The sequence below is a fragment of the Corvus moneduloides genome, chromosome 5, assembly GCF_009650955.1.
Source record: "Corvus moneduloides isolate bCorMon1 chromosome 5, bCorMon1.pri, whole genome shotgun sequence".
NCBI classification, from domain to species: Eukaryota; Metazoa; Chordata; class Aves; order Passeriformes; family Corvidae; genus Corvus; species Corvus moneduloides.
Genome location: NC_045480.1, coordinates 70469400 through 70492390, shown reverse-complemented (window position 1 = coordinate 70492390; position 22991 = coordinate 70469400). Strand labels below are relative to the sequence as shown.

Below are 22991 nucleotides of genomic sequence, written 5' to 3'. Positions count from 1 at the left end.
TTGTTCAGGGGAGTGGAATTCAGGCTCCAAACTAATGAGCAGTTTTGAGATGATCATGGAATTTAACTGGCATTAAGTCACGGAATTAATTTTAGAATATTCAGCTCGTTTTCTATGCCCTGCTATACATTTTAATATCCAGAGTGCACTCTAAAAAAGGATACATGAACATTTCAAGCCCATTGCATTGAAAACATCTCTAAGCCTTGCGGCTTTATAAAGATACCTTGAGTAATATGAAAGTGACAGATAAATGAACCCACTGTTTCTGTATATAGTAGAAAAGGTGTTTCCTCCTTCAGAATTGCTTAAGTTGGTGGCAACTTTATTGCTTTAACAGAAATGGCAATCGTGTAATGGGCTGAATGTCAACTTAATGTGGAAGAGAGCTGCACTAATCCTTTTCATAACAGGGTCATTCTCATGGGCTTAAAAGAAAGCAGTGGGCAAGTTCTGTGAAATAAAAAGTAATTTTGAACATAATTACTGCAGCAATGAAAAAGGAGAAAAAAAGGCCTAATTGCTGTAAATCTCAGTTAAATACTACAGTCCTGCAGTTTATGGTGAAGCCAAGCACTGCATGTGTAGTATGTCTGTGTGATACCAGTCACTGTCATGACTGCTGTCAACATGTGCTGTTTTCTCCACTGTGATGCTTTACTGTAGGTAACCAACTGCCCATGGCAGGCCAGAGTTCTGCTGTAGTAGCTCTGCCACAAACAGCTTTGGCTTACCTGAGCTTGGTTCTGAACTGCCTCTCTTTGGGACACTTTGCTCCACTTGGATCGTATCTTCTCACCATAGCCATGGGTGATGACAACAGCAGAAACACACTGAAAATGCTGAGGCCATGTAAGCTGCCTGTCTTCAGAGTCACAGTACGAGAAGGTGACCTAGAGTGTACTCACTGCTGGATGCATGGCCATAAAACCTTGGAGAACTTGGGATGTATGAAAGAATAAACACACACACAGATTATATTTAATAATTGCTTATTTCTTTACACAAATGTTGCTGGTGTCATTTTACAAATGAAATGGCAACAAATACTTTTTACAGGGTAATGTCTACAGCTCAAAAGTGCTTGTCTTGGCAGCTGAGTTCAGGCCGAGGACCTTTTTATAATACAGCCACTTATTTCAAGAGCTCTTGGACAATGACAAGAAAAGGACTGTATAGATAAGCTGTCGAACCAAAAAATTATGCATTTTGACTGCTTATTGTGGATATTAAATAATTAATACTAAGTAGCAACACTAAAATGTTTAAAGGCACTTTTTTCCTTTACTGAGGCTTAACCTTACTTTTGAGTGTTTTTTGCTTTCTTTGAAGCACTATTTTTTTTAATAATAGCTTTTCAAGTTTGGCAAAGTTCAAACCTCACGTTCAGAGGCATTGGTCGTAAAGAGACAGAGAGACTGATGAAGTATCTGAGGTAAACAGCTGTTCCAAAGGCTCTGGCTTTCTAAATTCTACCTTCAATATTGGTATTAACAAAGGCTTGTTTTTAAAAGCAGTTACCATTGATTACATCAGTCATGGGAGAGGAGGTCAATGTAATAGAACTGCTATTAAGCAAGAGGCTTTATAGCACCACAAATAACCTTTGGTTAATGGGTCAACTGTCTCACAGTTGATCTGCCACTGAAATTTTGAGGGACAGATTTTTCTGAGTTGTGTTGCGAATATTCCAGTTAGCAAATGTACTAAATAAAGCCTAACCTGTGCCATTTTGAAAATGTAATTAAATAGTATGCTAAACTAGTTGCTGCCCCCACGAGGAGAGAGTTGTACCATAATAGTGTGGCATTATCTGCCAAAGGTGGCAAAAGGATTGTTTGATTACTGTTCTTCCTGTGATCCCTGCTGTTTTCACACTTACTCAAGTCCAGTTATAAAACTGAGGCATTTCTGTCTCCTGGATAACCCTGGCTGTGGAAGGGTCCCTAGAGCTCTGCTTCCATAGAAAGTTAACACTTGTCCCTTCCAGGAAAAAAAGGATTTGCTCTACAGAGATTTGCTTCACAGGAAGGACTTTGAAATCCTTCAAACTGAACTACATGTTTACTGCCAATCTGATTCAACTTTATGTCCTCACTTAGAAAAAGAAGTGTTTTGTCTTTTTTCCTCCTCTGTACAGATTCTGATCATCTTTCCCAGCTCTGCTACAACTTATGACTAGCAAAAGGAATAATTGAGAGTTTTCTAAATTGTCTTTTAAGAAATGTATACCATATATGCTCTTAAGCATTGGCAGTCTGAAATCTAGCAATTCATGTAGAGATAAGAGTCAGGACTCCCAGAAGACTAATACCTGAGTGCAGAACTTCCTATTCTACAGCTTAAGAAGTAAGCAAAATACTCAGGGAAAGATGGGATCAAATGAAACCGTACAAAAAGAGCACAGAAAAGGGCCAGTAAAGCACAGCAGAAGGCCTGGGTCCAGTGGAGCTGTGGGCCAGCCTTCAGGCACCAAAAACTGTCCCTCCTGCGTAGGCAAAAAGGAACTGAACATTTTACTTGAGTTGCCTTAACTGAGCAGCTGGCTGATCTCTTTGTGAATGCACACGAGGAAATCCACGTATGAGGCTCCTCCATAAATACCCTTGTCTTCTACTAGGAACTGGCGGAAAAGCATCTCTGGCTGCTCCCGTTGCTTCACTACCATCAGCTGCAAAGACAACAGGTACAGACAGATAGTTTTAGGATACAGTCAGACTAGATGGCAGCACGGTTTTCCTACATCTCTTAGTGGATGCTCTTGAGGTGGGGAAAACCCCCAAAACGAATAAATCTCCACAGTGCAGAAGCTGGAGAGACTAATGTGAATTGAGGACTGCAGAATAAAATGGTTACCTTTTAAACCTGACTACCTTTCAAAATCCGTTTTGATTGGGAATTAAGCACATTTGAGATGTCTGTGCCTACAAATCATACTGGAACGCACCCATGCGCAGGAAGACTCCTGTGTAGCTGTTATCCCCAGAGAACGGCAAAATCACAACACAGGTAGGTCAGATGATATGGCCAAAGCAAGAGCTAAGACCCCATTTAATGAATAACTCGTCTTTGATAGTGTGGTTTGCAATGAAGAAATTACATGATTGGCTTATTCACTCACCACCTCTGAAGGTGATAGGCTGAGCAGTAAGACACCCATTTCCAAATATTATTCTCACAAGACTGAAAACAATTCCACTGTTCTCACAACAACTGGCAGGTGCAGAAATAGTTTACATTCTCTCAAACTGTTGTCCATGCAGTCTGCGTGAGAACGAAAACTTTCACAGAGAAGCTGTGAGAAGCTGGATTTCTCTGTTTCTCAGCTGAAGCATGACAAAGGAAAGACTTCACAAATGCTACAGAGCTGGAAAATTTCTCTGCTCCTGCCTTTTAGCATCCACACTCTTGATACCTAAAAAACCTTTTACAGCCACTGGTAAGTTTTGGCAAAGCCTGGAGTGTTCCTTTGAACAAGTACAAGGAATGAGTTGAGGCAGAAAGCAGTTACCTTCATAGTGTGGGGCTTCTGGCTCTGGATTTGCTCCAGGATATGCTTCAGTTTCTTAGAAAATGGATTGTTCAGGTCAGGCAGGGATGTCTGTGAGAAGGAAAGCAGGTTGTTATAGTGCAATCACATCTCTAACCAAGACTAGCTGCTGACAGTTATGTTATAAGGTACTGTGGATTTCATATTAAACCAATAAACCTCACCTCCTTCACTAAAAGGTCTCATTTGAGGACTCATTTTTCAGTTTAAAATAATCACTATATGAAAATGCATCATCAGGAGAAACTTAACAATTGCAAAGTGTTTGTTATAATTTTATCAATACACAGTTCAAAGGACTTTAATATCTGCAACAGTCAAAGTTTAAGAACATTAAAAAAGTTGTGAAAGCTTCTGTCCTCTTAGTGCTCAGAGTGTCAAAGTGTTAAGTTTCATGTAACTTAAAGCACTTCTGGTGTCCAAACACATTCTGCTGGTCACCCGTTCATGCTTTTAAGGCTGAAGGATGAAAAAAGACCTCACTTGTTTCTCTGATTAGCATCTGGTCTTGCTAAATCCTCAACTGTTAAGTCCGCATCTACTCACGGCCTCGGTGCTGATGTGTGCGAAGGACGGCACGTTGAAAAGCCCTTGGATGAGCTCTGGGGACACGCTGGCTCCCAGCCACAAGAACATGCTCAGCCCGTTGGCCAGCAGGAAGGCCCCTCCCTCAGACAGACGCTCCTCAGAGCAGCGGACGGCAGCTGGGACAGCATCACTCTTCAGATCCAGGCTGTGCTGCGGGGCAAAAGACACAAGAGCTGTAGAACTGACTTGAAAAGTAACTATTGAACAGCTTGCTACATCTTAGTGGGTCCTTTCCAGGTAAGAGGGGTTAGAAGTTCAAGTGAAAAAATCCACCACTGACTCACAAGTGGCAGCAGCAGGGGGTAGAAGAAGAGCTGTGTGTCGGCCACCCCCATGGCCATGACCAGCTGGCGGTGGAAAGCTCTCTCATCGGTTGGGATTTCGGGCCTGCCGACCAGCACACAGCTCTTCAACAGGCAGTTCATGTACACAGGCAGCACCTTCATTGTGTCTGGCAGGATCAGCTGAGAAAACAACACATTTAATAAGAATCCAACAGAAATTATTTGCTCTATAAGCTGTAGCTGCTGTTTTGGCTGCTGCCATCTCCCTGTTACCCTGTTAATTTTTGAGGCACTCTCTGAAGAATTAAGGAGAGGAACAGTGGTCCACAGTAAGTGGCTCTGGTTTTGTTTGATATATTTGGGCCTCACCAACAATGAACAATTCACTGCCCAGGTTTGTGGTTACTGGCAGCACTGCTGGGATGGAAAAGCCTGAGTCTGTCTTTTGAGTTGAATCACTAAGATGTGACTGAATAAATCAAATGGAAACAAATCAGTCACTCTGCTTTGTCAAAAAGTAGAATACTACAACCATCTTTAACAACGTAACAATTAAAAATGAAAGCTTTGTGAGTTAGTGCGTAATTCCAGCAGGAAAAAGGCTGGCTGAGCCCCTTTGTGTGAATATAGGCGTCAGTTTCATCAGTGGCGTTGCCTTTGTTCCAGAACAACAGTTTCTTCGTGCTGTGCTCTAAGTGCCACCACTGAATTCCCACCTGTCATTAACTGTACTTGAAAGAAAAGGACACGTCTGTCCTGAAATTTTCCTTCCTGGCTCTGCTGATGTTGCAGGGTGGTTGTCCACATGTGGCAAAGCCTGGGTGGGTAGGACTGGGTGTGGGTTTTACCTGGCTGACAGCTGCTGGGCTGGCACAGTTCTTCTTGTAGCAGGCCAGCATGTGAGCGGTCTGGTTCATCAGGATGTCCCTGACTGCCTTCAGGGGCTGGCTCAGAATGGCTTTAAAAGCTACAAACACAGAATAAAAGTGTGTATTAAAAAGGACACTCCCTCAAAGTATCTTTGTCTGCTGCTCGTTTCTGATTTTACAGACCTGAGGACTGGGGCTGCTTTTTAGTCTCTTCTACAGACAGCCAAAAACCCCACCAAGCCCCCAGCACCGCGGTAGGATATCCATTGCCACTTACTGTGCCTGCCCAGTTCTGTGCATTACCTACACACAAGTATTACTTTTATGACAGTTTGTCTAAAATAGGTAATTATTTGTCTTTTCAAATATTGTCTTTTCAATTTCATAATACTTCAGGAATTGCTCAGGTGTGGAGCAGCAAGTTATAAAAAATTATTTCCCACTAGGTAATCACTTCAGCCCCCTTTCCTTCCCCTTCATCCACGCCAAAGTGAAAAAGGGAACAAAACTGGTCTGTTGCAACTGTACCTGACTTGGCAAAGAAGTTGATAAGTGCATCAGTCTCACAAGTCCTGTAGACATCAGCTAACTGGGAGCTGCAATTCAAACCTATGTTGTGTATGCGGATTCGCCTCTGCCCGCTCATCGATGTGTACAGAACAGCACACTGCAACAGAGGCACAAACTGTCACCACTGGAGCCACGCCCTCTGTGCACAAAAGGCAGATGATGCCTTCTGCAGCCAGTGCAGCCTGGCAGCGCTGCTGGCAGCTATGGCACCAGCATATGTGTCTCTGGTTCTTAGGGACGTCTATCAAGACGTTGCAAAGTAAATTATTCATACTAACATTATAAAAAGTCCTACAGTCTGTGGAGTTGGGAGAGGTTCAGCAACAGAGAACTGCTCTTGAATAGAGAGATTACAAGGAATGCCACAGCAATCACAACTGCCATATAAGTAGCAATGGATTTCTTACTCCAAATAAATTTATTTACAGTGAAGTGAAAAAAAATGAACAGCTGATGAAGTGTCAGTGAATGTTTAGAAAGCATTTGAGTACCGCTGAATAGAACATGCAACACAGAGGTAGGGGAACACACTTTTGACTAGTGGTGTTATGACACAAGAGTCTGTGTAAGTTGTGCCTTGTTCCCATCACTCCTACACCATCACTTCTTCTCTGCTCTGGCTGCAGAAGGTCTTGCTCACCATTTTATGGTATTACATGAATTAGGGGTTTTTACCTGAATTAAGGCCCCAGTGTCTTCATTCAGTTTATCATCGTGTTTGAACTCCACTGTCACTGCTTTGTCACAGTCAACCGCTGCCATCTCCACATCCGTGGTGTTGTTCATGTAAATTGCCCCAAAGAAGTCTGTAGCCCTGAAGCCTGCAGCCAGATTAAAACAGAGCACTTCATTTAAAAATGGCAAATTAAATTGACATAACTTACTGAGGCAGGAGCCCTTTTCTCTCAGGGCTTTACTTTACAGCCCCATGAGTCCCACGAACTGTCCTTACTAACAGCATTTGTAAGACCTGGAGAAAGGGAAAAGCTGTGACTCAGACACCCAGAGCTTCTGCACTGCTGGCTTGGCCTCTTTGGGTGTGTCTCTTTCTGTAACACTTGCAATTGAGCTAAGAATGAAGGAAAGAATAAAAGAAGCTGGATAGACACAGGAATGTCGTTTGAGTATGAAAATGAAGGCACAGGTCAGTGTCCAGCAGCAACAGCTTTTTATACAACTTCCTTGCAGTCCATGCTGTGTGCAGAGTGAGCAAAAGCCCTCCCCAGACTTGAAAATTGGTTGTTAAGAAGACATATACAGGAAGTACGTGTGTGTATATATACATATGTATATAAGTAACAACATATATACACACAGCCGTGCATTTTATCAGTCTATTCAATTAGTTTTCAAGAGGTATGTAATGGAATTAAACCAGCCTGATCTTGCAAGTGATTTGCACAGCACTATATTATCTAAAATTCATTCCCATGGGTCCTATTACCTGTACTTGTCCGAACCCTCATTGTTGCATCAAATCCCATCTTTTTTTGGACGTCCTTCCTGAGGTCACTTAAGAACTGGGGGCTGTCAGCATCAAGCTGTGAACACAAAGCAGAAGTTCAGAGGTTCAACACCCAAGGGCAGCAGCACAGCAGTGACCCAACATCCCCTCCCATGATCCCCAACTCCCCCCAGCAAAACTGCTCACATTTAACAGCTCTCCGAGTCCTTTAAAAAGGATTTCAAATGTGGACTGTTGGTATCAGAATCAGGCATATGCAAGTGTCCACCACTCATCACTAGGCCTGGACATTAACTGGACATTCCTGCACTTTTCAGCAAAATTTTAGGATGCCAACCAGCTTATTACTACTTCAAGATACAAACTTGAGCCTGACCTGCCATTTCTAAGTTTGAATTTTATCCCCTGGAATTGATAACAAGGTTTTCCAGACTCACTCTGCTTTTCAGTTAAATGTCCGAGCACACACTGAATGAAAGGAGATGAAGAACAGCAACAACCCCCCAGCTGTCACTATCTCAAAGGCAAGAAATCTACACCACTTACCTGGAAATTGTTGTACTTGTACAGTGTTCCACCAGTGTACATTGTGACAAGGCCCATGGAGGCTACATCCACGTACTGATTTGGGAAGAGGAACAAATTCACACAGCAGCCGTTAGCCACACAATTCTTAGCTAAGGCCTCATAATTTCCCTGGGGCTGGAAGAGGGTCTGCACAGGAATAAAAAATACAAGTGCCATCACATTAGATACTAGTCACAACAAAAAGGACCAGATGAAGACAAAAGGATGAAGTGGAAGTTTGAAGTGAGGCATGGCTACCATCAAAAACATGCTTCCCCTGTCCATGGATGCAGGGAACACCTCAGTATGTTCTTGGAGAACCCACCACTAGAGAGGCATTGTATAACCAAACACATCTGTGTGAAAGTAAATGAAAACAGGTCAGTGCCCTATTAGAGAAATGCAGGGTAATAGCAGTCCCCTCTTAGCTCAGAGCAGAAAATACCTTCTCTTTATCTGTATTGAGCAGCTTTTTGTCATCTCTGTTTTTCAGCTTGCCCGGTGCTTCCGCAGTTGGCAGTGAAGAGTGGAAGATGAACAACCTCCCAGCACGTTCTGCAGCCTGTTCCAAAGACACCACATTGGCACCTTTATTACTGCAAGGTTAACAAGCCCGTACTCACACACTGCGGGGCTCTCAGAGAACAGTGGAGGCTTTCTGCAAGCTCCTCGGAGGTAAAGAATTCATTCCCAGACTCAGAGCCTGAGGGAATAAGCCCCCAAACAAACAGGGGCTTTTCTCTCAGTAAGTAGCAGTCCAACACACAGCTTTGCCGGCCCAGGCATTCTGACACCGTGTCCTCCTGAGGAAAAGGAGGAGTGCCTCTCTTGGAGACTTTCCAATTGGATACAAGCACTTTGCAACAGGCATCAAAATACAAATACTCAAATTGGATCAAATTAAAAGGAAATGCAGTTTTACAGAAAAACTCAGTTCAGGCACACTGGTGTTCCATACAGTTTTATAAATGGGTGACAATTCCATCCCTGTGGCAGATTGCACATTGAAATCTACACTGCCAAGACGGCAGACACAAATCAGAAATCGTCATGTTCACAGGACATTCCACCTTTCAAAATAAGCTGTGGCATTCTGGGAAACCAGAAATCCCTCTGCTATGGCAGGAACACAACTGAAGACAGCACTGACTTTTCAAAGAGCTGAAGTTTCACCCCTAATATTTCAAGAACAGTTACTTTTCATCACGAATGTCAATTTCTTCAGTTCCTTTTAAGAAGCCTTCTGCTAAAGGATGAAAGATTTCCCAAATACCTGTTTATCCTGACAGGCATCAGGAATTACTGCTACTGGATTGACAAAACTTCTAAAATATACATATTATCAACACAATCTATTTATTCTTTTTAGACAAGAACTGTTTTCTTGAGCAAAGGCATATGCAGATGAATAATTCACAGTGAAAATCCTTACAAATTTTAACTTAAAAATACTGAGCCAAATAAAAAGCTTAATTAAGAGCTGCTTTCTTTTATAGCCATCATCAAAGGAAATTTACAATTATGCCCCTTAAATCCGTTCTGTTGAAGCCAAGTATTAGGAAAAAGCATTCAGATGTGCTTTGCACACATACTTGCTGGCAGTATGAATAAATAAGAAGAAAGCAGGTATTAAAGCAATGTATAAGAAACAGATTTGAGAAATGTTAATTTTTGTTTCGACAAATTCATGTACTAAAAGTTCATGCTTTACTCATACAAAGCTCACAGATAAATTAACCATTTTAAAGCACCGCTGGCTGTATTCTGCCCCTACAGATCTTGTGGTGAACCAGGGTGGGGTGCATTTGACTGACAATGCTCCATGAGAATGTCAGCACCTCAGGGGATATCCCGGACATACAGACAGCAACTAGGCAGCACCTTGGCCTGTGGATTCCCTGCCAGCTATATCCAAGCTGGGAGAACTGTCGGCTGAACGGAAACCCTCCAGCCACGGCCTGATTCGGTCACAGACAGATAGTCATAAATATCCGGTTTTGCACAAGAAGTTTTGCAGAAGCAAGAGAATAACCAGAGCAAAGTCTGATATTATTATTATTACTATTGTTATTATACTGACTTTCCTGCCCTTTGCTCACACTTGTGAGGGCTGGCTATCTGTGCAAACACAAGAGTATTGATTTGTTCCGTTGTAACTAAACACATCTTTGTTTCTCTTAAATGCTGAACAAGAAACGGACTCCTGCTCCTCATCTTCTCCTGAACATCCCTCTTACATGGAACAGACTCTAGGGACTGGTTTCCCTCAACAGGAACATCTGGGAACAGACGTTATGCTTGTCAGTTCTTATTTTGACTACAGCAGTTCGGAGGTACTGTTAGAATAACGGAACGTTAGCGCTGGAAACAATCAATGACGTTTTATCCCCTAATTTCCCATTGTGATGGGACTGGCTTTTAGCAAACCCAATTTCAAGCTGCTTCTCTGACAGAGAGCAATGTTCTAACCTTTAGTGCCTCCATGCCAGCCTGGATAACAGGAGCGAAGATGGTCTCACTCTCATTAGTGTCTGCAAACAACTCTGGAATCTGGTCCAACAAGCTACGAAAGAAAAAGGATCAGTGTCTCAACTGGTCAGTGTATGGTAATCCCCAAACATACCTTGTAACATACCAAGTCTTCACACAGAATGATGTTTTTCATAAAAATTTATAGTGCAAAAGATAATATATATGTTCCTTCCTCAATTTCTTAGGACCCCAGACAGAATAAAAGAAAATACATGTTTTTTAATTCTATGAGATGCATTATTTCAAAGCTTGTAACCTAAAGGAACATGCAATAAATAAAAAATAGCTAACCATTAAGTAGTTCTGGTGTGCTGTAAGGACTTCAGAGTCCTAAGATCATGTGCACATCATGTGCACTGCAAGAGGGAAAACACAATATGGCTCAGAGCCACACTCCCTCCCAGTTCTGAGGCAGCATAGCTGAAGATGGTTTACACCTGGCCCACATAAACTTTCCAGTTCATCACTGGGAGGCTGTGACTATTGCTTTTTTTTTGCCTCATAGGTGAAAACACAGAGCTTGAAGCACCTGCTGGCTTCTGAAGTACTTCAATGGATACCTGTATGGCCCAAAACCCAACTGACTAGAAGGCATAATACACATCATAAGCATTCACATCTTATTCTCATGAAGTATAATTGTACTTTACTTGGTAACAACTGATCGAGATTCCTCAAAGTCAACAAGGAAACCATCCAGCAAAGGAACAAAAACTTCTGCCACATCTGTGACCACCATCATCTGAGGCTGAGCTAAGCTGCTTTTTACATTGAAGAAGTGAAGGACCTTGTTGTAAGTGACAAAACCAACTCGAATTGCTGAGGATTCTTCTTGCTCTTCTCTGTAAGAAAAACAAAACTCAACTGGTTATAATTCTGAAATCCTGACCTTGCAATAAAAGCATTCCTTTGACATGCAAGGCTGCTCTGTGATTATTATCTGTACTGGGAACCACAAAGCAAACAACAACCAAGCAGATGTAATGGCCTCAATCTTTGCCTTAGGTCAAATTCAAACACCCCAATAAAATCAACTGCTCTATTGTTTATTTTTTTTCAAAAGTTATAAAGTTACATCAACCCTATGAATGGTGCATCCCATTCAAACAGTCAAAAATCCCAAAGATAAAGACTAAACCATGCTGACATCCTAACATGGGAAAGAGAGAACAGGACAATTAGTTATGGAGCTTGATGAGGACCAAGGCCTATTGAATTTCTATACATACAGCACTTTCCTACTTCAAAAAGAAGCATCTGCATCACCCCAGTCCCAAAGGTGTTACACCTCAGGTGTTTAGGACCTTTATTCCAGATATTGCTCTTACCAGTGTCAGTCTGCACTGTCCCACTTCAACCAAGTTCTATCATTGTTTTAAAGGTTAGCTTTAAACAGTCAATTGCCTCTGGAGCTCACTGTTTAGTTCTTTTTGAAGTCTCACAAGGAGAACCTGACTCATATGCACAGAAACACATTCAAATGGTCTTTGGTTGTTTTGGTTTTTTAATTATGTACCTAAAAATCATAACTGCACAACTCATTATCTGATTTTCTGAGCTCATAAGCACAATTTCTATAAACACATTTCTCAGTCTTTCTCAAAATACAGTCAGGGGTGGGGTTTTGGTTTGGAACACAGGCTTGAAAACATCTGCTCAAAAATTTCAGTGAGCAAGGACTTTTTGTGCCACAGATTTTTTTGCTACCCCAAGTCCTTCCTCTCACAGACAGAAGCTCAAGGTGAATTCCCTGCAGAGAGATTTTCCCTCATGTGGGAACAGCAGAATATTTCTGCAGGTGTCTTTGTCCAGCAACAGAAAATGAACATATAGTGACCTCTGTGTCTAAGCAACATAGTAAAACTTTCACCACAAATTTTGGTGGAATGCCTTATGCTTGTCTTCTTTTAAATTAGTATTGTTCTGAGGAACTGAAGGGCCTGAGGAAACTGAAGGGCCTGGCTTTCTCTATTTCTTTTATTGCTTTTTTTCACTGGACATGAAAACCCTGGGCCAAATTATTTCACAGCAGATCTCAGCAGAGTGCTGGTGAGAAGGATGAATACGTCTCTTTTGGATATACTTGCTTTCATTCCTCCTCTACTTGCCCTAGTCAAGTTTCCAAACTGCCAAATGCTTTTTGTTACTCCCACTCATGCCTCTTATTTTCTTCAGAGTCATGACCAATTCTCATGGAAAGCTCTGAGAGATGTTCAGCATAATATCAAACACTTGTGTCTCCAGTGTAATCTTCAGGGAAAAACTACTTGAAAGACGGCCTTACATGGGCATCTGATAAGCTAAAGCCTCACCCTGGATTGGAATTTCTTTTCAGTACAGGGATCCCAGAAGACCATAAGAAAAAGGATTTTTAACATATCCCAGATTGTCCCAAGGATGTCATCTCCCACCCTTCCTCACACTGCTCTCTCCATTTCTTAAATCTGTTCTCCCTGTGCAAGCATTGTTACTTAGAATGCATTTTCTTTTTGGATGTTCTTTTTTTTATGTACCTTTATATGTAGACAAGAAACATCTTGTCTACTTCATTTTTCAGTCTTCCACTGCTCTCATTTCACTACATGTCTGCGTTATTTAAATTCTATTGAAAACTACACTAAATACACAAAAAACTATACTAAACTACACTAAAATACACTATCAATAATGCACTAAATACACTATCAATAATATTGACCAGTAGCAATACTACTGCTGTGTATTTCACGCTCACAAAGCACATGTGCTCTATTTCATAAAGTGGTTGTTGCCTACAAGATTTGCTCTCCTCTCAGATACAAACCAGGACAGAGAAGTCTCACAGTGCAGCAAGAAGCTTTAAAAGTTTTGCTAATAAACAGTAAGAGCTAAAGATACAAGCCACCAACACTATGCTTTTAGAGAGACGGGCTACTCCCGAGTATTCTGTTTGGGGTACTTCCCTGTTTAAATCATTGAGAAAAGCAGGACTGCAGTGAACACAACCACAGCAAGTGAAGTCAAAGCTACGGGCTGTGACTGAGCTGATATCACCACTAGAGTTCACTGCAAGAAAGGAAAAGAATGCAAGCTCCACATGCAGTAGCTTGGCAGATTCTTTCTGTTCATACAGTAAGCCCAGACATCCACATGTAAGAATTGCCAGCAGTGCTAAAAATTAACATTTGGTCACTATCACTCAAAAAATTCCTGTACTGGAAACTTTGACGTTTTCCATAGCTTGGTTTTTGCCTTTCAGCATGCAAAGCTGCATGAGAAGTGCAGTGTACTGAGTTAAGCCAAGCACACTAATGTCTCTACCTTGGAAGTTTATCTAGCAGAGTCTTCAGTTCATCACATATGAGTTTCACTAGGCCACTCTTTATGTTTCTGTACGATACATCAATCATGAAGATAAAAGCTGGTGGATTTGGAGGCTTCTTGTCCTACACAGAAAAAAAAAAAAAAAAAGACCATTCACCAGGAAAATTAGACAGTGTCCTGTTATGAGGAAAAAATTTAGAGGTGGTACCTTAAGGCAATGTAAAGACAGTGCTCAGTTGTTTGAAAAATGCTGTGTATCGTAAATAGTAACTATTGCAGAAAGCTGACATGCATTGGCTAAAGTCCAGCCCTGGAATAAAACATTATCCCTGGAAAACAGCATCCTAACAGAATAAAATATCTAAAGGGTAACAGTTCATTCGATAAGTTGAAGCACAAACTTTTCTGCTGGAACTCAAGTGTTTAAACAGATTTGCCTTTTGGCTTTTTTCTGTATCCCTGCTTTCCTTTGGGAGTTCCTCTCACCCACAGTGTAAGTGGCATACAAATTGTGCATACAGTACTGACACAAGTTTCTGTAAGTAAGAAAAAGTAAGAGGAAGGTGTGTTTAAAAAAAAAGTAATGCCAAGAGATGTACCTAGAAAGTTAACATGAAATGAACGGAGCAAGAGTAAACATCATACTCCCTAAAATGAGTTTTCTTAATTCCCATTAAATGAGTAGTAGTCATTATTTGGTGTCAAATTCAGGACAGCTTTTTCATTATACTGTTCTACTGCCTTCATATAGAGTTCTGACCTCTTAAACAAATTACACTTGTTAAACTAAACCCTAGAAAAATTCCATTTAAGAAAAATTCATCTAACCCTTTAGTCATGACTTATCCTTAGTCCCTGGCAAACTTTAAACAAAACTAAACATTATACCCTTGATCTCACTCATTTGACTCATGTAAATCAGGATTAATTCCACGGAACCAAAACCAGGCAGTATTTTTCAAAATTGTTCTGTTTACTCTACTTGGATTCTCATTTCAGAAACTGCACCAAAAACTGCTTCTAAACGATTGTATCAGATCAGCATTTCGAAAGAATCTCTGCCTAAGTTCTGACAAATATATGGCAGAAACGCGGACTTGTGGCTCTCACCACATCCGCTTAGCAGGAGTGCAATAATGCAAACCAGCTGGGATTTGTTAAAATTTTTTGTAGCTGTTCATCCTTGTCATTTGATAAGCACATAAGGAAATGACTTCTCAGTTCTGGTCTTGAACTGAATTTATAAAAGAAGGGAACCTCTGCAACTTGGAGCCAAATGAGAAGTGAATTACAAAATAATGCTAACTTCTGTAACATTTAATGACTTAGCATTTCCAGCACAGAGTGTTATTTTTTAAGAGGTTCTTTTTTGTAACATTGCAGTAAGTATGTGGATGCATCTTTGTAGCAAGCAGGCAGACCATACTGGATGACTTCTCAGGGAAACTCCCTGATTTAGTTACATGGCAGAAGTTGAGGCTTCAGAATTTGATGGAGTTACACTGGATGTACACTGAGCGTCCCACACTGTATTTCTGCAACATCTCACCACAAGTCTCTCCTGTTTTGGGGTTTAACCCAGGTTTCAATCAAATCTTATAGGTTATCTCATAGATCTCACTGGATTTTGGAGTAGTGCTCTAGTAAGCAAGCAGAACCGAACCTTTTCCTTTCCTTCATATCAGCAGTAATTTGATGGTCTGAAGAAGTTACTGGTAGCTACTTCAAGATTGTGTAGGACCCAGATGCCTTTTCTAACCTTATCATGGCTCGACTCACAGGAAGAAAATTCTGCCTAATTCCAGCAAGAACAGAAAAATATGTCCATGCTGTGGTCAGATGAAGTCACACTTGTAGTTTTGTAAAATGAGCTGAAGTTTTAAAAGATTAAGTAATTTATGTTTTCAGAAGTATCAAATAGAGCTCTGTAATAAAACCAACTACAAATATTTAGAGTAACATGAGTGGGCTCTGGATTGAGTTCTTCAGTGAGTTGATATTAGGAGAGAGAACCCATTCCACTGTAACTTATTGGTCGGAACACTAAGAAGACTCTTGCCAGGAATGGATTACAAGGTCAAATTCCCTTGCTAAGGTTTTGGGTATTGGGAAGGCAATTTAGGCATGTGTCTGTCTTCAAAATCAGTAGAAGACATACATCTAAAATGCAACAATGCAGCAGAATTTCAAAGATATCCCCTGAACAGCACAACATGCTGGGTAAGACCAAACACATGCCTCACTTAAAGACTGGTGATCCACGATTTTGCTGCACTGCTTGTTATTCTTACTTTGCTTGTCTCACACTCCGCAGCACAAAAGAATAAAACATAGTATTCTCCACACCTACCCGTATTTCCTAGAATGTTTCTGAAGCTGATATCCATCTTACAAGTGCACTTACTCTAAGGATTTAAAGGAGCTTGTCTGTTTTGCCATAACACTGTACACTGGTTTGCACACTGACAATACTCACTCGGCAATAATCTGAAGTAGCCACGTATTCGTAAGATCCCAGGGACAGCTCTGGCCTTTCGTAGTGGTCTATCCGCCGGCCCATGTGGTCCAGGTGTTGAAAGAAGAATGGAGGGACTACAAGCCAACACAAGAACAGGAAAAAACATTTATAATTGGGGAAAGAGGGGAACAACACTGAGTCAAGATTCTTTTAGCAGATGTGATATACTCCAAAGCAGTAAGAAATCAAGTGGGTTTGCACCAACAATTTACACAGAGCTAGTCTCATGGGTCCTCAATGAATACATATTCAGAATGCTTATTTTTCACATTTTTGCCAGCCAAAGTGCATGCATGTGTGTGTGAGTGAGGGGAATATCAACCTAGTTTCTTCGCCACTTTTAGTCCTTATCAAAGGGGGTTTTTTTAAGTGCTTTCTGACTTGGATAAAAGACACCATAGTAATACCAGCATGATTTAAAATGCTACTGCAACTTAAATGTCTTTCTTTAAGTGTTCCCAGTGCATTTAAATTTCCCTTTATGAGAGTTTAAATTGTTAACAAACTATGAAATTTATTATCTGCTATGCCTGCACAAACATTAGAGCTCCAGGCAGAAAAGCAGTTGGACCGAGTCTGACGAGGTTCACGTTTCAGAGTTGAAAAGATGACTGTATTAGGGAAAGCACCATGCCCCTGTGATCCAGCTGAGGAAATCCAGCTCGATACAAATGTCTAGAAAGGCTAGTTCTGGCAAAGATTTGGGATTTCGCCAAGAGCACAAGAACAGTTATGAGTCACATGCAGCACACTTGAACAAATATGGCATGGCATCTTCTGTGAAAACCAACACTTGTCACAGTAAGATTAATAGCTTATTTAACCATTGCATCCACAGTCATGCACAGGATGAAGCTAACATGGGCCCAAATATTTGCTTCTTGCTGTATGTATTTGCATTTCTTGAAGAAATTAATGTTTTCTTTCAGCACAAAAATTGCTTTCAATTAACAACACAAGCAGTTCTGTATCCTATGTTGTCATAAAATTTTTAAAATAAAGTTTTGATCACACCAGACTGCACTTCATGAGTCAGCATTATTTTTCATACTTTTTTTTTAAACTGTACTGAACAAATGTTTCCCTCTACTATTCTTGGGAAGTGATTTTTTTTTTCATTCGTGAAATAAGCCAAATTACTGTACCTCCCTAAACTATTTTTTCATCAAGTCAAGAAAATAATTTTAGGGATACAGTTTCTTTTTAGTCTTATGGAATTTGCATGAATTCCAGATTAGAGAAAACATTACTTACCATCATTTATACAGTTACAAAATGCACACTGATACCTCCTCCCACCTTCAATGAACTGCATGAAGGGACACATGTAAGCTTTGCAGCGGTTGCACCGGATGGGTCCAGTCTCCCCATGGTTTACAAGATAAAGAGGCGTCTGTAGAGGAAGAGGTACAGAGAGAGAGCAATGTAAACATGAAACCAAGGAGAGATAGAAAGAGTTAATTCAGATTTAATTCTTGCTAGAGATCATCCGATTAAGAGATCACTTATTGTTCAGCACTCACACAAAAACTGTTGAGCCCCAGAGATCCCCTCAGGGCTAAATTTACAAGTTCAAGGCCGTATTCTGATGTTTATCAGAAAAACAGTAACGATTCAGACCAAAACCCTACAATGTTTTGCAAGCATTGGAAGTTTAGGGCCCCAGGTTGATTTTCTCCAGCAAAGGATAATTTTTGCAGCTCACTAAGAGAAATCTGCTGGAGTCAGGTCTTTTGCCTTCTCTGTTAGATTGAGCTTTTCCTGAAGAAATCTACCACTGCTCATCAATTGCAAAAGGGTATTTGCTGAGAAAGCTTCTAATATTTTGTCCTAAATGCTGCTTCCCATGCTGCCTTGTTACATGCTACACTCCAGTTTAAATGACGTCACAGTCACCAGCTAGAGGGGGAGATTTAGGAGAAATACTAATATTTACTGAAGGAAAGTACACACAGCAAACAAGTACAGTACCTCAAGCACTTGTCAGTTTAATTACACTGACCACACTTGCTTACAGCCCCTGCCAAAACCCACAGCTAAGAGAAGACATTTTCCAGACGCCTCTTTCCATAGAAACTGCAGCAAATGAAAGATTCCTGTGATTATTCTTAAAGTTAGAAAAGTCATACTTGAAACCACTACAGAAATGGAAGTTTGCTCAATTATTGATGAAATGCCTTTTTTTTTTTTTTCCACTCCCTTCATCCCCAGCTAAATATCTCAAGAGGTAAGAATAAGAAATATCCAGAGTTTGGACACAGCAGATCCCTACAAGAGGAAAAAATGCTGACAATGCCTTTCAATGCGAACACATCACACTAGTACATTCTTTTTTTATTTTCTTTTTTTTTTTAAATAATTATTCTGCCTTTTCTTAAGGAATGGGTATATGTAATTTATTATACACTTTATCTTTTACTGCTGCATAAGGATGCATTTTGCCAAAGATTTTCTACATACAAGTAGATTTTTACTACACGGATTTTAAGAGCTCCCTCCTGCTCCACAGAGATACTCTTCTACTTTGTGTTCTTTCCTCTACGCAAATTGAGTCTAACCCAAATTAACCAATAATGCCAGCTGGCAAATACCAGGGTCATTTTTCAGACATGAAAGCCTTGGCTATGAAACTTGCTCATCAGCCACAATGGCTTAATAAGGTTTAAAAGTTCTGGGTTTTGTTCATTACTTGGCAATTTTCTGATTATCATTCTACTGTATTAGTTTAATGAGACCTGGATCTGGTTTGCAGTTAATACTACCATAATATCTGACCTGGTAGGGGAAAAACCCAAGATTAAACCAACTCCTCATGCATTTATACACACTGATTCAGTAACTTTAAACCTTGGTTTGATACATTTAATGATATCCAAGAAAAATTCCCCCCAAAATGTTCACATTTTGATGTACCAAAATTAATAGTTTTACATAAAAGGCACAAACAAGAACAATAAAAAAATAAATGCCATGAAGTTCAGAGCTGCAGTATCTGCATTCTTACACATATGAAATAAATTACCTTCTTGAAGACAAAAAAATTAAAGGGAAAAAAAATAAACCCATGAAAAAAGCCAACCTAAAATCTATGTGACAGAATTAAGGAGTTTGTCTAACAAAGAATAGTTTTCTTTTTAAAAAGCCCTATTTGTACCCTTACTGATTTATTAATTTGAATGTTTCTGAAAATAAATGGAATTTAAATTTTAGTGTTTTCTTTAAATATTTTACATCAATAATGAACACATGTACTGAAAAAGCTATCTGTATAATTTCAGAATAAGAACTCAGACCAAAAGCATCAAAAATCCACTTCTTGATGTGACCAACACAGTTGTGAAAGAAACTTTATCTCCAAAAAGCTGCAATCTTTCAGCGCACTGCACTGTAGAACCAGACATCCCACCACCACATCAAGAGAAAGGAATTTCTAGCTCAGTGTGTAAACTGCTATTGCACTTCCAAACATCAAAGTAATTTCTGTCAGGGTAAAATAACTTTTAAAAAAAGAGTAGATTTCTGTGGGAATGTACAAAGGTAAGTAATACTGTGCATGCATAAAGTCCTGAGTTTAAATTAACAATACATAAAATCAGACCAGTAAAAAAAAAAAAAAAAAAGTGGTACTGAATGGGAAAGTCTTGTTTGCTGAGCTCCACTCTCTGTAGATGTCACTGTTCACCAGAAAAAAAAGCAGAGAGATCTGTATGTTCCCATTGAAATCAGTGGCAAACTCTCACAGGAGCAGAGGAATGGGATAAAATTAAAAAACAATTTTTTAATTTTGGGGGCTTTTCTTTTGTTTTTTGTTTTTTTTTTTTTTTTTAAGTAAATGCAATACTCCTGTTTCTTTTACCTTTCCACCTAAAAAGTATCAGCATTTTCTTCCTCTCCTCTCTCAGAAAGAATCAGTTTTGCTGAGAGGCACAACATTGTAATTTTAGGTTAAAGCAAAGGAAATGGAAAATCCTGCAAGGGACCTGCACAAACTTTAATTTCTCTAGAAGCTTGAGGCCCTACTGAAGTGTAAGCCCTGAAAGTTGATCTGATAAACCATAACTTAACCCCAAATGTAGCTGCAATAAGAGGAGTTTTGTTTTGGAAATATTTCAGCAAGACCATCTCTCAGGAGTCAGAAAAATATCACAAAGCAACAGACAGACATTGGTGGCACAGCTCCAAGATAAAACACATCCATAAAAATTTCCAAAGGGACTGTAACCTGCACTTTAAAGTCTGAGAAAGCTGAATTTCTATTGCTTGCTATAAAAATGAAGTCCTGACACGCTCCTGAGGGTGATGCCTGCAAACTATCACCATACTCATATTGCAGGATCTGGACCACAGCTGCAAATTGTAAGTGTACAAGTAAGGACTGTGCTAAAGCTCCAGATCATCATGGCACATCTCTGGGAAAGCATCTTAAAGAGAAAAATCCTGCGTGAGAGATCCTCTGGAGAACAAGAGAGGCACATACAGATACTGAAGAAAATGAGCCATTTATCAGACAGTGTCTCTATCACACCCTTACACTGTGTCAGCAGTGCTTCTAGAATTGTTACTGACATTGATGCAAATCTAGTCACTAAAATATTCCTATGAGAATTTCAAGATATGCTATACAACATAACTTTCTAATGAACAAAGGAGAAGGCTTTGTCCAAGTGTGGCACCGCTGCCCCAAGAAAATGCTGTATTTAATTAGTACAGCAAAAAGATGACAAAAAACTCCTCTGGATAATCAAAGAGAATTCTGAAGTATAACACTGATGTTTATGGAAAAAAACTAGGTCATGAACCAAAGTGTCTCTGTTTCCTAGCACTGTTGAAGGGGTTTGTTTTCTTTTATTCTATCATCATAGATTGCTTTTGAGAAACATTAACCAGTCTACAAATAATCCTTTGCTTTTGAGTTGCTTTACTGATTCACATTAAAACGTCAAGAAAGCATTTCCCTTTGTGATGTTCCCACTGTCTTTTATCAGAAGCCATTCCCTCTGAAGGCAGCAGTTATTTTGCCTATTCTTGGTTTTCAGATGTTGAACATGCTCAGCCTCCTCAGCTGATGACTCAGGCCAATTTGGACTATCTCCTCTGCAAGGTTCACAGCAGGTTCAAGTATTTTCCATACCACACGTCTTTTCCATCGATTTCCTTGTTTGCTTCCAAGACTGCAGCAAGGTTAAAGCATCATCCACATGATACACAGGGTCTCCTGGATCTATCCTGGTTTTCACAGACCACATAAAAATGCCAAAAGCATGTTCAAAGCTCCATGCTCAAAGCCCCTCCAGGCCCAGGCTGCACGTTCCCCTGCACACACAGCACTGCGAAACACAGCATGGCACGGTAGCTGAATTTCAAGTGGACACTGCACAGGGGATATGACCCAGTGTTTAGGAAAATAAACAGAAACGAGTTACCAGTTTCTGCGTATCACACCATAGCCTATTCCTGAAATCCTCACTCAGCACTCCCTTTTTAAGGGGAATATTGCAATTAACTGAATAGAGCTGGCAGCACGAAGAATATAGATACAGACTACACTCCACTCAACGTGAGAAGAGGGATTCTTAAAAGTTTGAGGATGGGGGGAAAATACATGTAATAATGGTAAAACGTTGATGTAAAGAAATACCAAAGTTCATTAGCTTACTTCTTTAGAACTCCTGTATCATACAGGTGACAGGAGGAGAGGGGGAAAAAAAAAGGAAAAAAGTTCACTACCCATGCTTGAGAGAGGCACCCCAAGTTCTGCTGGTCATGACCCCAAGCATTTAACAGGGCAGTGCCCTGCAGCACCTCTCAGCTTTGCAGTGCTGACTGCTCTTTGGATGCAGGGACATGCTGCATCTCGAGGGAAAGCCAGCAGCCAGGATTAACTGATGATAGAAGCAGGAGCGTGAAATTGGCTAATCAAGAAACGGTGCTGCACAACACGCTTCCACAATGTTAGCACTTGAAATCAATCAGGTCTCAACCAGACCTGCCTCAGCCCAGTCTATCCTCAACCCAGCAGGAGTGGGAGCTGCTGCAGAGGCACAAACGCAAGGGAAGAACAAGGGCCAGACACAACCGCCCTAGGACAGCACTGCTGTTGCTGTTAGCACCCCTGAGGCTGATAAGCACATGTTAAATCACATGCCAGGGCTGAGGTCCATGGCTGTACCAATCCACAGCTCCACTTCCCACCTTATCAGCATCACAGGTGGTCCAGCACTGCAGTCCTTGTCTGAGACTTCTAGGCAAGATTGTTACACCGGCTGTAACACCACTGAAAAGTAACACAGGCAAGGTTCAGAAAGCTTCTCTGCAGAAATGATAAGTAATAATTACAAGGGATTAGCTTTACTGGTCATAAGATTTTCACATTAAAATTAGAAGTTGGATTTTCAGTGATATGATCTCCATCTGGCTTACTTGACAAAACCAAACAGAACTCTTAAAGACACCTCATTCAGGTATGATTTCTGGTTTTTTGCAAATCACTGCAGGAAAGTTCTAGAGGATCTTCAAAATGTCAGACTGAATTTGGGCACTAAATACTGATTTCCTAACAGGTCCAGTCTCTTACTGTACGGTGCTGTATAGTCTTATCAAGGTAAGTTTATCCTCTCATGATTTTTTTTAATATGGCTAAATAAATGATAAACCTAACACCACAATTTAAAACACAGGCACAGCCTGTAAAACACAAAGACAATGGGTTACTTGGCACATCCATTCTGTTTTAAAAAGTCCAAGA

General features: G+C 40.4%; 1 protein-coding gene across 4 annotated transcripts in view; it reads right to left on the bottom strand.

Moving 5' to 3' along the window:
• Positions 1-975: 975 nt before the first annotated feature.
• The window catches only part of SEC24D (SEC24 homolog D, COPII coat complex component), a 44935-nt gene continuing 22919 nt past the window's right edge, over positions 976-22991 (bottom strand). For all 4 annotated transcript variants that reach the window (XM_032110372.1, XM_032110371.1, XM_032110373.1 and 1 more), the window contains 15 exons: positions 17501-17639; positions 16205-16320; positions 13726-13850; positions 11076-11267; positions 10363-10456; positions 8339-8455; positions 7873-8040; positions 7306-7402; positions 6537-6682; positions 5820-5958; positions 5271-5389; positions 4423-4602; positions 4097-4288; positions 3512-3601; positions 976-2671 (listed from right to left, as the gene is read on the bottom strand). In XM_032110372.1, the coding sequence (XP_031966263.1) occupies positions 2531-2671; positions 3512-3601; positions 4097-4288; positions 4423-4602; positions 5271-5389; positions 5820-5958; positions 6537-6682; positions 7306-7402; positions 7873-8040; positions 8339-8455; positions 10363-10456; positions 11076-11267; positions 13726-13850; positions 16205-16320; positions 17501-17639 (2055 nt within the window). In that variant the 3' untranslated portion in view covers positions 976-2530. The remainder of the gene's footprint in view (positions 2672-3511; positions 3602-4096; positions 4289-4422; positions 4603-5270; positions 5390-5819; positions 5959-6536; positions 6683-7305; positions 7403-7872; positions 8041-8338; positions 8456-10362; positions 10457-11075; positions 11268-13725; positions 13851-16204; positions 16321-17500; positions 17640-22991) is intronic.